General features: G+C 39.1%; 1 protein-coding gene across 2 annotated transcripts in view; it reads right to left on the bottom strand.

Moving 5' to 3' along the window:
• The window catches only part of ttc17 (tetratricopeptide repeat domain 17), a 99100-nt gene that overhangs the window by 59189 nt on the left and 25857 nt on the right, over positions 1 to 14054 (bottom strand). For both annotated transcript variants that reach the window (XM_048545865.2, XM_059652149.1), the window contains exons 4-7: positions 12621 to 12732; positions 11226 to 11357; positions 8734 to 8843; positions 3130 to 3277 (exon numbers count right to left, since the gene is read on the bottom strand). In XM_048545865.2, coding sequence (XP_048401822.1) covers positions 3130 to 3277; positions 8734 to 8843; positions 11226 to 11357; positions 12621 to 12732 — 502 coding nt within the window. The remainder of the gene's footprint in view (positions 1 to 3129; positions 3278 to 8733; positions 8844 to 11225; positions 11358 to 12620; positions 12733 to 14054) is intronic.

Below are 14054 nucleotides of genomic sequence, written 5' to 3'. Positions count from 1 at the left end.
TAGAAAGATTGAGGGAGGTATCACATAGAAACCTGTAACATTCTAACAAGACTAGACAGTCTTGTTAGGAAAGTTGCTCTCGGACCAGGGAGTCCAGAACCAGGGTCACAATTTAAAGACGACACATAGGTCATTTAGGACTGAGATAAAAACAAATTCCTTCACCCAGAGAGTGGTGAGCCTGTGGAATTCTCTGCCATAAAAGTAGTTGAAGCCAAAACATTGAATGTTTCTAAGAAAATAGATATAGTTCTTAGAACTAAGGGGATCAGAGAGTACAGGGAGAAAGAAAGAACAGGGTATTGAGTCTGATGATTAACCATAATCATATTAAATGTCAGAGCAGGCATGAGGGCCCAAACGGCCTACTCCTGCTTCTATTTTCTTTGTATCTAAGTGGAGGTAGCCCACAGCAAAGCTGCAGTGAAAATCTGGTTTCTCTCCATAATATCTTTTGTGAAGGAGTAAATTCCCATTTTCAGATAACAAGAGGAAAACATAGGGGGCAATACATTACATACCATACACTGTCATGATACAATACAGGATACTGTTTACCAAATTCCAACGGCTCATTTCATACCTTGGACTTTAATAGACAGACATGGTCTTTTTAAACAAAAGCGGACCAAAATATAGCCTAAAATGGTACTACATAAATAGGCTAGCCAAGTTTCATGGAACCAACATGGAACTGACCAAAAACAGCCTGAAATTCATATTTTTCACAAGGCGTCTGAAATTAGTAATTAAAACTGTGGGAAGCACAGGTTTGATTGACATGGTGGCTAAGTGACACCAGTGCCTCTCAGTGCATTGACCTCAGTTCGATTTCAGTTTTGGGCAACAGTCTGCATGGAGTTTGCACATTACGTCTGTGTCTGTGCTGGTTTCCAGACAGCGCTCCAGTTTCCTCCCATAGCCTAACGGTGGATTAAGCTATGGAAAATGCAAGGTTACAGGGACAGAATGGGGATGATGGGACGCTCTTCGGAGGATCGGTGTGGACTCAATGGGCCTAATGGCATGCTTCCACACTGTAGAGACTCTTATGATTAAGAGAATCTTCATATGTTGGAGATGATACATCTACTGCAATTGAGAATCTAGAAACAATAAGCTCCACAGACAAAGAATACACAAACAGCTTCAACTTCAAAGAGCTTTTTGGTAGAATGGTGGAGATAGAATTTGGAATACAGCACTGAAAACAGGCAGCATCGCCTCTAAGTGGCAGTGCTCTGATGTTACATGCGCAGTGATTGGCGTGCCTTCAGGGATTACAGCACTGACTTCAAGTTCCAGAAATCGCTACTGAGCATGAGCCTCAAAAGGTCTACGCAGAAAAGGGAAAGCTGAACACAGGCTAAGAAGGCTTTTTCTCTCTGTCAAGTAGGAAACAGTCTGGTTGGCAACATTGAGTGAAAGGAACACAAACGATCCTGAGAATTTTAAACAACATAAAACCCATAGTTAGAGTCAGGGCAACACTGGATTTAAACTGTTGATACAGCAACATCACATCACAGATCTTGAAAACCACTGGAAATTTAACTTCTTGTTGAACTTTTAAATGCTTCACCTACCTCCACTCTATAATTCAAACTTATTTTACTTCGTATGCTGCATGTATTCATGTGAAAAGGTTGGGCTGGAGAATGGGATTATTGATTTTTTTTGGAAAAGGTTTTACTTGTAATTTTTTTAAATCCTCAACTGTACTTTATTAATAAACATAGTGAAAGAAAAACACGGAAGAATCTCTCTGATTTGAGCCTCATATCATGTATGACTAAGATATACAAAACTGGAACATAAAATTCGTGTCATACCAGTCTCTGATACAGGAAAAGGAATGGAATTTATTCACTGCTCTAGACTTGTACCAACGGGTTTACATTTCAAATCTTTACTTCTGTCAGGACAAATAGAATTAGTATATCCATTTCCACTAGGACACTAGAACTTTTTTTTCCCCAAAGATCCTGTTAGATCAAATGCAATATCTTTTTTCTTCAAAGGCAATCCCTCTTCTTGCTGCAATGACAATCGGCTACAGCCATATTATCATTCATCTTAAATGACCCTCCTCTACATCTTTGCATACAGACTATTAAATACTTCTGTTTTAACTGACCTATTACCTTCTTCCTTGAATCAATCATCTTTTAACTTCTATCCCTGTCACTGGCAATTGAAGGCATGGTTGAGCTGATGACTATTTAATGTGTTCTAAATTCTTCCTGCAGCTGAAAAATGTCAAAGTTTGCGGAATGAATAAATCAAAACCAATTAGGATTCACCAGTTAGGAATGAAGAAAAGCACAGATTTCCTGTTGGAACTCCATTAATTATCAAAATATTAGCCAGTTACAAGTGTTTAATAAGTTTTTTTTAAAATTCCTTGTGAGTACAGAACTTGAAACATTGTAAGAGTTCATCTTGCACTCATCAGGGCTGGGACACAATAAAAATGAAAGGGAATACCAATGCATACAGCATGAGGAAAGGGCACTGAATACAGTTCAATCATAGTTAGCTTATTAAACTCAGACCAGGCACGCAAACTGTAATTGGTCAAGGCATGACCATGGGGAATGAAGCTGGGATTGGAGATTTCTGTAACCCTTTCCTCAACTGCAAAGATGCATCACAGGGACAAATTCATTTTGCATAGAAAGAATGGGGTCCTGCTTGTGAATAAGATTTTTTTCTTGTGTGAATGTAAAACAGACGAAGTTCAAAATATATTCACACAATCCATTTAAAATACAAAATAAAATGATACAAATGTAATAGTCCCCCTTTTAGTTCTAACTTGACTGATGTTAGACTGCTTAGAACTCAAGTGTTGTTTAAGAGAGACAGTTAAGTCATCATTTTGGTTCATCATGTACTCATCAGCACAAAGGCACGAAATCTGGCGTTCTTATGTTTGCGGTGATGAGTGCAAGATGAAAAGCTTCAGTAACACATCTCTTTGCAGTAATACCTAATATGACAGTTGAATACTTCTGTGTGCGTAAACTATGTCAATGAGAACTGCTGCATAAAACTTTAAAGACCTTTAAACACACTAACAAGAATGTAAACAAAATTAAATCGTAAAGAGACATTCAGCATACTCACAGCATAAATGTTTCCAAGAGTGTAATGACTTGTGAGAAAGTCCGTGGATACATCCAATGCTGCGTGAACCAGTATGGCCGCATCTGCTGAGAAATGGGCTCGGTGCAAGACATTGGCCAAATTCATCAATGCTACATCTTTATGTTGCCTGTTTAAAAAAGTATATGTATACAGCATAATGCAGGAGTTTTGAACTTTTTTTCTGCTTCTGGGAATGCCTTTCCTGTATCGTAAAATTCCAGAATCTCTGCAGCAAGTTGTTCTTCAATACAAAAAAGATCATACAATTAACTGTGAAATAACACAATGTGGAACTGGTGGAACACAGCAGGGCAGGCAGCAGAGGAGCAAGAAAGTTGACATTTTGGTTTAGGACGCTTCTTCAGAAATGGGGAGGGGAAAGAGAACTGGGAAATAAATAGAGATGAAGGGTAGGGCTGGGGTAAGTAGGTGGGATAGTGATAGGTGAATGCAGGCAGGGACTGAAGGGGATTGGTCAATGGGATGGGTGGGATGGATAGGTGGGAGAGATGATGGACAGGTTATGTCAGGAGAAGGACGTGGGGATGAAAGGGAGGACTGGACATGGGGAGATTATAAAACTGGTGAATTCTATGTTAAGATCATCGGGCTCTAGGCTCCCGAGGCAGAATAAAAAGTATTGCTCTTTCAGTTTGCATGTGGAGGCATTGTGACACTGGAGGAGGCCTAGGATGGACATATCATCAGGGAATGGGAGGGTGAGTTAAAATGGTGCGGACTATAAGTTGTTGTAGTTTGTCGCGTTGAGCGCAGATGCTCTGTAACGGTCTTCGAGTCTACGCTTGGTCTCACCGATGTAGAAACCACATCGGGAGTAACAACAAGTTGGAAGATGTACAGATGTACCTGTCTGGTATGAAAAGTTTGCTTTGGGCCTTGGATGGAGGTGAGGGGAGAGTATGAGGCGGGGGGTAAAGAGAACATGAGAGGAAGGGAGGGAAGGGGGAGGGGATGGGGGGGTAGGGGAGGAGACAGTGAGGTGGGGCAGGGGAGAAGAGATGTCAGGGCAGATGAAGCACTTCCTGCGGTTGCAGGAAAAGGTCCCAGGTGTGGTGTAATTAGTGGAAAGTGTGGAGCAGATGAGGGGATCACGGAGATAGCAATTCCTACAAAAGGCAGATAGGAGTGTGGAGGGAAATATCTCTTTGGTTGTGAGGAGGTGGTGAAGAATGATACGCTGAATGCGGAGGTTGGTGGGGTGGTATGAGGGGACTGGGGGATTCTGTCTTTATTTTTGTTGGGTATATCTAGGATTTAGAAATTGGCTGGCAAACAACATTGGGAGCAGGGGCAGTTTGATCAGCTGATAGGTCATGCTAAGTTCTGTAAACAGGTGCTACATATGAGCAGTGGTGCAATGCTTAAGAAATAGAAAGTGAAGTCTGTCATACATTCATTGACCTTTGATTAATTCCTGACCTTTTCCTCCACAAAGCAGGCATCAGATTCCATCAGCTTCTGGCACTGCTTTTCTCATTTAATATGGCATGCAGGACAGCATGCACACTTACAGGAAAAAAAAAAGTTGATGTCAATTGTCATTATGGATCTGAGGAAGAAGTGACACTCTCTCTTTGAATATCAATGGCAGTAGCTCCTGTACATTCTATTTGTGCTTTTTTAAATTCATTCATGGGATAGGGACTTCAATAAATAGGTCAACATTTATTGCCCGTCCCTAGTTTTTGTTAAGAAGGCAATGGTTAGCGGCCTTCTTGAACTGCTGCAGTGCATTTCGTGTAGGTACACCCACCTCACGGGGAACGAGTTCCAAGATTTTAATCCAGTAGTGAGAAAACAGAAATATATTCCCAAGTCAGGATGGTGAGTAGCTTGGAGGCAAACTCGCAAGTTGTGGGATATGAGCCACCCTTGTCCGTCTAGATGTAGTCATGGGTTAGGGAAGCTGCTCTCTAGGAAGTCTTGGTGAAATTCTAAAGTACATTTTGTAGATGCTCCCAGCTTCTATGAGTGTTAGTGGTGAAGAGGCATGGAATTTTGCAGATGTGGTGCCATTCAAGCAGCTGCTTTTTCCTGGATGGTGTTAAACATCTTTAGTGTTGTCGGAATTACACTCATCCAGGAAGTGGGATGTATTCCGTCACACAGCTGACTCATATCTTATAGATGGTGGACGGGCTTTCAGGTGAGTTATCTGCTGCAGGATTCATAGCCTCTGACCTGCTCTTGTAGCAACTGTATTTATATGGCTAATGCAGTTCTTTCTCTGGTCAATGGTGATGTTCTGGGTGTTGGTAATCAAGGCTTCACTGATGGTAATGTCAATTAATTTCAAAGGGCAACGATTAGATTCTCTTTTGTTGGAGATGGTCATTGCCAGGCAATTGTGAGGGGTGAATGTTACTTGCCACTTGTTGTCCAAACTTGGATATTGACCAGGTCATGCTGCATTTGGGCAAGGATTGCTTTACTAGTTGAGGAGTTGCTATGAGCGTTAAACATTTCGCTCTTCTGAACTTAAGATGGAAGGAAGGTCATTGACGAAGCAGCTAAGATGGTTGGACCCATGACACTACTTTGAGCAACATGTGCAGTAGTGTCTTGGAGTTGAGATGACTGACCTCAAATACCCATAGCTATCTTCCTTTCTTCCAAGTTGGACTTCAACCAACAGAGTTTTCCTCCAATTCCCACTGACTCAAATTTGCTGGGGCTACTTGACACCACACTCGAAGATATAATACAACCATGATGTCACAGGCAGTCACTTTCACCTTACCTCTGGAATTCAGCTCTTCTGTCCATGTCTGAATGGGGTTATAACGAAGTTACAAACTCAGTGACCTCAGCAGAACCCGAACTGAGTATCAGTGAGCTGCCTATTGTGTTCAATTCTGGTCACCATACTACAGGAAGGATGTGGAGACTTTGGAGAGGGTACAAATGAGGTTTATCAGGATGCTGTCGGGGATTAGACAGTGTGAACTATAAGGAGAGGCTAGAAAATCTTGGGTTGTCTTTTCTTGAGCAGTGGAACTGAAGGAAGACTTGATAGAAGTCCGTAAAATTATAAGTTGCATAGATAGGGTTGACAGTAAGAATCTTTTTCCAGAGTTGAAATATCTAATACTATGGGGCATGCATTTAAAGCTGGACGGGGAAGTTCAAGGGAGACATGAGGGGCAAGATTATTTTTTACGCATAGAGTGATAGGAGTCTGGAATGCGCTGCCAGGAGTGGTGATGCAGGCAGATACAATACAGGCAATAAAGGAACTTTCAGGGAAGCACACGAACATGCAGGGAATGAAGGGATATGGGCCAATGGCAGGCAGAAGGAATTAGTTTCATTTGGCATCATGTTCAGCACAACATTGTGGGTCAAAGGGCCCATTCCAGTGCAGTACAGTTCTATGTTAGGAAAGATTAGGAATAGGCCAATTAGCACCTTGAGGTTATTTAGTGCTATTCAATGAGATATGATTACAGTGGAAAGAATGGAGAACAGATTAGCCAGGATGTTGCTGGGTCGCAGCATTGTAGTTCTGAAAAGGCACTAGAAAAGGTTCAGATAGTTTTCTTTGATGGGCGCCTGACAAATGTAAAAGATTGGGAGGGGCATGGACAGGCTGGATGGGAAGGAGCTGTTCCCTTAGTTTAATGGTCAATAATGAGAGGCGCTAAGTGAAAAGCAGGAGGTTTAGAGGGAATTTGAGGAATAAAATTTGTACTCAGAGGGGATGGGAATCTAGAATGCACTGCCTGAGGGGGCCAGCAGAGGCAGGAACCCCTCACAACCTTAATAAAGTGTGTGGATGAGCACTTGAAATGGCATAGCATTCAAGGCTATGGGCCAAGGGCTGCAAAACATGACTCATGAAGATAGGTCATGGCAGGCTTCATGGGCTGAAAGACCTGTTCAATGCCGTATGATTCAATGACTGAGATTTTTGCAAATATTCAACAGAAGTACAATTGCATTTTCCCTATTCCCTTAATGTCTTTAGCTAGTAAAATCAGTTTGAAAATTAACAATTGGTTCAGCCACCAAGTGTGGTTTTTGAAACAGAGTTCAAAAATTCTACTATATTTTAAGAATAATTTCATTCTTGTCAGACATAGCTCTGATAGCAGTAGAGGTACTGCTGAAATTCACTAAAGATTCACTTTTCAAACCCTTGGAGGAGGACAAAGGCAGTAAAGTAACATAATCACTTGCAAGTCCCCTCCAAGCTACTCACCATCCCTAATCTGGAAAGTCATACAATACAGAAACAGACCCTTTAGTCGGACTTGTCAATGCCAACCTAGCTTCCCAAACTAAACTACTCTCATTTGCCCATATCCCTCTAAACATTTCCTATTTATTTTCTGGTGCAAATGTCTTTTAAATGTTGTAACTGCACCTGCATCTGCCACTTCCTCTTGGCAGTTCACCCCATTAATGAACCAGCCTTTTTGCGAAAAAGCTGCCGCTCAAGTGCCTTTTAAATTTTCTCTTCTCACCTTGAAAATACGCCCTCTAGTTTTCAACTCCCTAATCCTAGGGAAAAGACTTTTGCTAATCACCTCATCTATGCCCTTCATGATTATATAAACCTCAAAAGATTAACCTTCAACATCCTACACTTCAGTGAAAGAAGCTGCAGGTTATCAAACCAATCCTTGTAACTCCAACCATCCAGTCCCAGCAAGATCCTTGTAAATACTTCTGAACCTTCTCCAATTTAATAATATCCTTGCTATAGTAGGGCGACTACAAGTGGCCTCACCAACGTCCTCTACAACTGCAACATGACATCCCAACTCCTGTATTCAATGGTCTGGGTAATTAAGGCAAGCATGCCAAATGCCTTCTTTATCACTCGGTCTACCTGTGACGTAACTTTCAATGAACTATATCACTATTGCATCAGAGTTCCTGGGAGAAAATCCTGGAATCCCCTCTTAACAGCATCATGTGTCTACTTGCAGCATATGGACTACAGTGGTTCAAAGGTCAGTGCACCACCACCACCATCTCAACAGTAAAATGGGTTGAGCAATAAATATTGGTCCAGCCAATGACACCCACTTCTCATGAGTGAATAAAAAACATGTCCTTGATTCCACAATTAGCAACAGAATTTTCTCCATTTGTTACCCTTAATATCTTAAAAACATGATCAAATCAACTCTTAATCTTCAAAATACCATGGATTACAACCAAAGTTTATTTAATCTCTCCTAGTAACTTAAAACCTGGAGTCTAGGTAGCACTTTAATGAATCTATATTGCCCTCTATGCAAGGCCAGTGTATCCTTTCTAAGATGTAGTGTTCAGAACTGCTCACAGTACTCCAACTGTGGTCTAACCAGAGCTTTGTATACCTGAAGCATGACTTCCACGCCACGGATTCAATTTTATCACACTGCACACATTGTCCCAAAGCATTTTACATCTAATTAGTTCTTTCTTCAAATGCAGCCACTAGTCATGTTCAACTAAGCTGCCATTCCACACAAAGAAAATGAAAAAAAGTAAACACTGTGAAATATTGGTCAGGATGCAAGGAGAAACCCTATCAGTGTTAAGTTTATCACTTGGCTTTTGAAAGCTTACCGTGGAGAAAAATGTAATGCCCGAATGACACATTCTACCACCTGATACGGCTCATTCTTCATCCTCCAGTAAAATGAAGCCATGTTATACAACACCCATGATGATGTATTCTAAAAATAATGAAAACATTGCAATAACAGAAACATCAGATTAATAGGAACGATTGTATCATTGTGGACACTTGAAATCGGCTATTTTAATCCATTGCAAGGTATTGCAATGTGACCCTGTGATCACTGTGCTCAACTATTAAGGACTTAACAATTTAGTCCCAGTAGTCATGTGAAAATACATTTCTTTAATAATTCTTACTTAGGTTTGTGAACAGTTTAAATATTAAAGAAATATTGATCATGCTCTTTTAGATTAATGACATTTCTAAATGTTGCACAGCCCTCAAACTGAAGTAGAAGTATCTGAAACAATAATTTTATGGCACTCAATATGATTTAGAATTGATGTGACAATTTGGTGATGTATTAATATGGTAGATTTCAAAATATTTTCAGTCACATCCTATTTTACATACGTACAAATTGTGTTGAAAGGATAAATTCGTTTTATGTTTACCATTAAGCTTGGACAATATTAATGTGGTTGCAGAGAAATGGTGCTGAATAAATTGATATTTAACATACAAAATATAGTTTGTAAAATGGGTTTGGAAATTTCTTACAATTATGGAAACAACTTAAACAATGAAAATTATTTATTGAGCTTTTCCTTGGAAATGTCATCAAAATTATCAAGTTATTTATCGTTACACCATCACTTTTATTTAAAACGTTACTATTAGCAAAAACTCTCCTTTGAGAATAGCAGCTTCGGAAGTTGCAGAGACTAAACCTAGTTCAAATCTCCTCAATTCTTAGAGCAGCTGAAAAGAAGGATGGCAACTTAAGATTAGGTCTGAAGTAATGCAATCAAAAGTGACTGCAATTGAGTATGCTACCCAAATTCACAACTGTATTTCATTCCAATTAACATTTTGGATGTATTAGATAAGTAGGTGTTATACTGTTTGTCCAATGCGTAAATAAATTGAATGGAAGATACTGGTACAAGATATCAGAACCAGAGCTGACAAAGAGCAGTGGCATTATAATGTCTTACAATATCATCTGCTGAAGGCTCAACAGAGTAGGAAGATATTCTACGTTTTTAACAGTAAGAATTTAATGATGTATTAATTTTAGAAGGTACTAAGAACGCATCTTGTTCACTGTCATTTTCATGAAGTAATAAATGACAACCAGCACAATTTTTTAAAGGCAAATTGTGTTTGATTTGATAGAGATTTGAGAATGAAGATAGCGTGGTTAATGTGTAACTATCAAAAAGTCTTTGCTAAATTATCACATTATTAATCTCACTGACTACAAATTTTCTAATCAGTCTAAGCGATAGCAATTTCATAAACATCAAATTAGTTAAGGAACAGAAAGTAGAGAACTGTGGTGAACTTACTCGTACAGATCAGTAGGAAGCCAGAGATGAGTACAAGACTACATTGCTTTCTGATTTATATTAATGGAATGAAGCTGGGTAAATAGCTCCAATATAATGTTCAAGCTTTCTAATTGCATGAGAGTTTGAAATGCACAACAGCAAACAGAATAGTCATGGGCTTGAAGCAAAAGTATGGCAGATGGAAGTTAATGGAAAATTATGAAAGAAAGCATTTTGGTACAAGTATTGAGAAATGGCAGCATGAATTGAATAATACATTTAAGAGGGGATCAGAAATAGACACAAATTCCAATCAAATAATTGGAGGTGACAGGGCAAGATAAGGTTGTTAAAGTGTGTATGGTCGCTTTGGTTTTATAAATAGAAGCAGCATACAGTATAAAATGAAGTCATCTACTGCCCTTTGAAAGTCTGTATTCAACTGCCTTCCGACACCTTTTAGGTAGTGCATTCGAGAGCATCACAACACATGTAAAGACAACGTCAAAAGCTTGCAGAGTGGAGAACTCCTTTAAGTATGGTATCATTTAAATAATTAGAGGAGCTTGGGCTGCTCTTTCTACAGCAAATAAGTTGAGGGAAGATATTATACAGATACTCACAAATGTAAAAGTTTTGATAAAACAAACAACGATAAACTGGTTCCAGTAGTAGCAGGGCAAGCAACCAGAGGTCAGAGATTCAAGGGGGCTGATGAACGAACTTGCGAGAGATTTCTTTTGACACAATAATGAGCTAGATTGCACTGGCTAATAGCATGTTGAAACTGATTCAACAATAACTTCCAAAGGAAACAGATACACCCAAAAAGGGGGAGAAAATTTGGAAGGCTGTGGGGAAATGCAAGAAGGTGGAAGTAAGTAGACTGACATTTCAAGGAGCCAACAGCATGGGCTGATTTGCTTTATCTGAACTTGAATACATTGCATGAAATGCATGCACAGCTTACATTACCTGTATTCACATGCTAACAGTTAATAAAAGTCAGATGTTAAGTGAAGATTACAAAATGTAAATCGTACCTTCAATAAGGCTGCATTAATTCTATGGCCTATTTCTTCAATACTTCTACCTAATCTCCTTGATAAGCTGACAAAGATAGGATCTTCTTTTGATAATACTGGTGCTGTAAGATTGATCCGTTCTTGGATACCCTAGAATTAAAGTTTAAAGTTTAATGCATTACTTGTCATTTCAATTTTCAAATCCTCAAACTTGGAAAGTATAAACTGTAATCTTTTGGCTAAAGGGTCTAGGCCCGAAACGTCAGGTTTTGTGCTCCTGAGATGCTGCTTGGCCTGCTGTGTTCATCCAGCTTCACACTTTGTTATCTTGGATTCTCCAGCATCTGCAGTTCCCATTATCACTAGTTCTGTCGTAGTATCATTTTTTAAAATCTAAATTAGTTCATGACACATACTATAGCATGTTGATAACTTTTCTGGCCCTTCATGCTGCGTACAACACTCTACATCGATACGTATTAGTACAGGAGTATCTTTTGAGTAGGACAATTAACTCTGCTATGTAAAGATGATTACATTACGAATTAGATTAACATGAATGGTAAGATTATGTCACTATTTGACTGTTAGCATTCAATTGTTTTTTAATATCAATTAATTAAAAACACAGCAAATTCATATTTCTCTTAACACCTCGCAGAATAAAACTGCTACCAGTTATAAAAAAGATTAATTAAATTTAGTTTTAATTAGGACCTATGCAACTAGTACATAGTATTTTAAGGTCCTCATGTGGCAATGGATTTCAATGCAACTCTCAAGGGTTAAAGGTCATGTCATCCAGCATATTCTTTCAAATGAAGTCCTCATCAGAAGCAGACAGTGGCTTAAAAACGCTCTACATAAAATAACATTCGCACAGTTGTTTTACATTTGTTGGCACTTTCTGGGTATAAAATTAAATTGCCAATAGAATTACACACTTCCTTCCTAGGAACCTCTAGGCCTGCTATTGCACACATAGAATAGCTTAAAAACAAGACTTTTAGGATACCTGTGGTTCAGCAGAACTAGGTTATTCGTGGTAGTTCTAGGCTGCAAGTGAAAATGTCACTTTATTGCACCACAACTTTTCATAGGGACTAAAACATTTTCCAACTGTTGGCTTTGTAATAGAATTGATGAATTTTACAGTACAGAAGACTCCTAAAAGAGCTACACAGCTAATTCTCCCATAGACTCCTCACCACCTACTCAGTCTCTACTGTTTTCTTCACGCAAAGCAATTAGATGGTCTTTTACATGAAAAGTACTATAAAAATGAAAATTACTATTGCATTTTATTTAATTAATAAATATTTAAAAATTAAGAAGTCCCGTAAATAATCTCAGAAGATTTTAATTAAGTGTTATTTTAAGTTCAATTCTTGTTATGATCAGAAAAACATTCACCCTCAAATGCTGAAAAGCATGAATACTAAATGGAAGATCCATCATTTTCGTGCAATCAGGTGTGTCTAGGTCTTGAGGTAATGGGGCCTTTGTATCAATGTATTCTTCAGGGCTATAAGAGAAGAACTAAATGTTAATTTCTGCAGTTTACAAGAAGCTGTAGCAAAATCAAAAAAAAGTCTACTGGAAGGCGAACTGGCTTATAAATACCATATTTACGAAATACAAATGTATAAAAGATCTATATAGACACATATATATCAAGAGGGTTGGAGTTATAAGGAAAGACTGAACAAGCTAGGACTTTTTTGACTCATGGAGCATGGGATGCTGAGGGGTGACCTTACTGAAGTTTGTAAAATCATGTGGGCACAGATAAAGTGAACACCAAATGTCTTTTCCCCAGGGTGGGGAGTTGAAAACTAGAGGGCAGAGGTTTAAGCTGAGAGACAAAAGCTTTAAAAGGAACCCGAGGGGCAGCTTTTTCACGCAGAGGGTGTTTTGTATATGGCATGAACTGCCAGAGGAAGTGGTAGATGCAGGTACAATTGTAACATTTAATACATACATAAACATGTAGATTAACAGGAAAGGTTTAGAGGGATGTGAACTAAATGCAGGCAAATAGGAACCACTAGTTTGGGATACCTGGTCAGCATGGTCAGTTGGACCCAAAGGTCTGTTTCCGCACTGTTTTAATGTATAATATATATGCAAAGTGAAAAAATATCCTTTAAAATCAAGTTTCCATAGATCCACAGAATCCCTACAGTATGGAAACAGGCCCTTCAGCCCAGCAAGTGCACATCGACCTCAGAGCATCCGACCCAGGCCCATTCCCCAAACCCCCTAATCTACACATCCCTGAACACTATGGGCAAGTTAGCATAGCCAATTCACCTAGTCTGCACATCTTTGGACTGTGGAAGGAAACTTGAGCACCCGGAGGTATCCCCAAGCAGACACGGGGAGAACATGCAAACTCCACACAGACTGTTGCCGGAGGGGGAATCGAACCCGGGCCCCTGGCACTGTGAGGCAGCAGTGCTAACTACTGAGCCACCGTGCCGCCCACAATAGTTTATAATTTAAGAATTAAGAGCCTGTACATAAATTAGTCATTTTTTGTTTTAGCGAGGCCTAGATTTCACAATTCAGTGGCTTCAGATTTTAAGTCTATATCTGAAAAATACTGTATTCATCATTCCATTTGATAGAATTCTGTCAGTTCTTGGTATATGCCTTTGCAGTCTCAAAGTAATGGAATTTGACCTCAAGAGAAATAACTGGTTTTATCTTTTTATTTACTATTTCTTAAGTACTTTTTGGATATCAATTTAATGAGTTAACAACTGAAAACAGGTTCTGACTTGAATTCACATTTCATGCTACTAAAAAATGGCATTTTCACAACTTATTGCCAACTGCTTCGCA

Source organism: Stegostoma tigrinum, chromosome 17 (genome assembly GCF_030684315.1).
Source record: "Stegostoma tigrinum isolate sSteTig4 chromosome 17, sSteTig4.hap1, whole genome shotgun sequence".
NCBI classification, from domain to species: Eukaryota; Metazoa; Chordata; class Chondrichthyes; order Orectolobiformes; family Stegostomatidae; genus Stegostoma; species Stegostoma tigrinum.
This window is presented reverse-complemented; position numbering and strand designations above follow the sequence as displayed.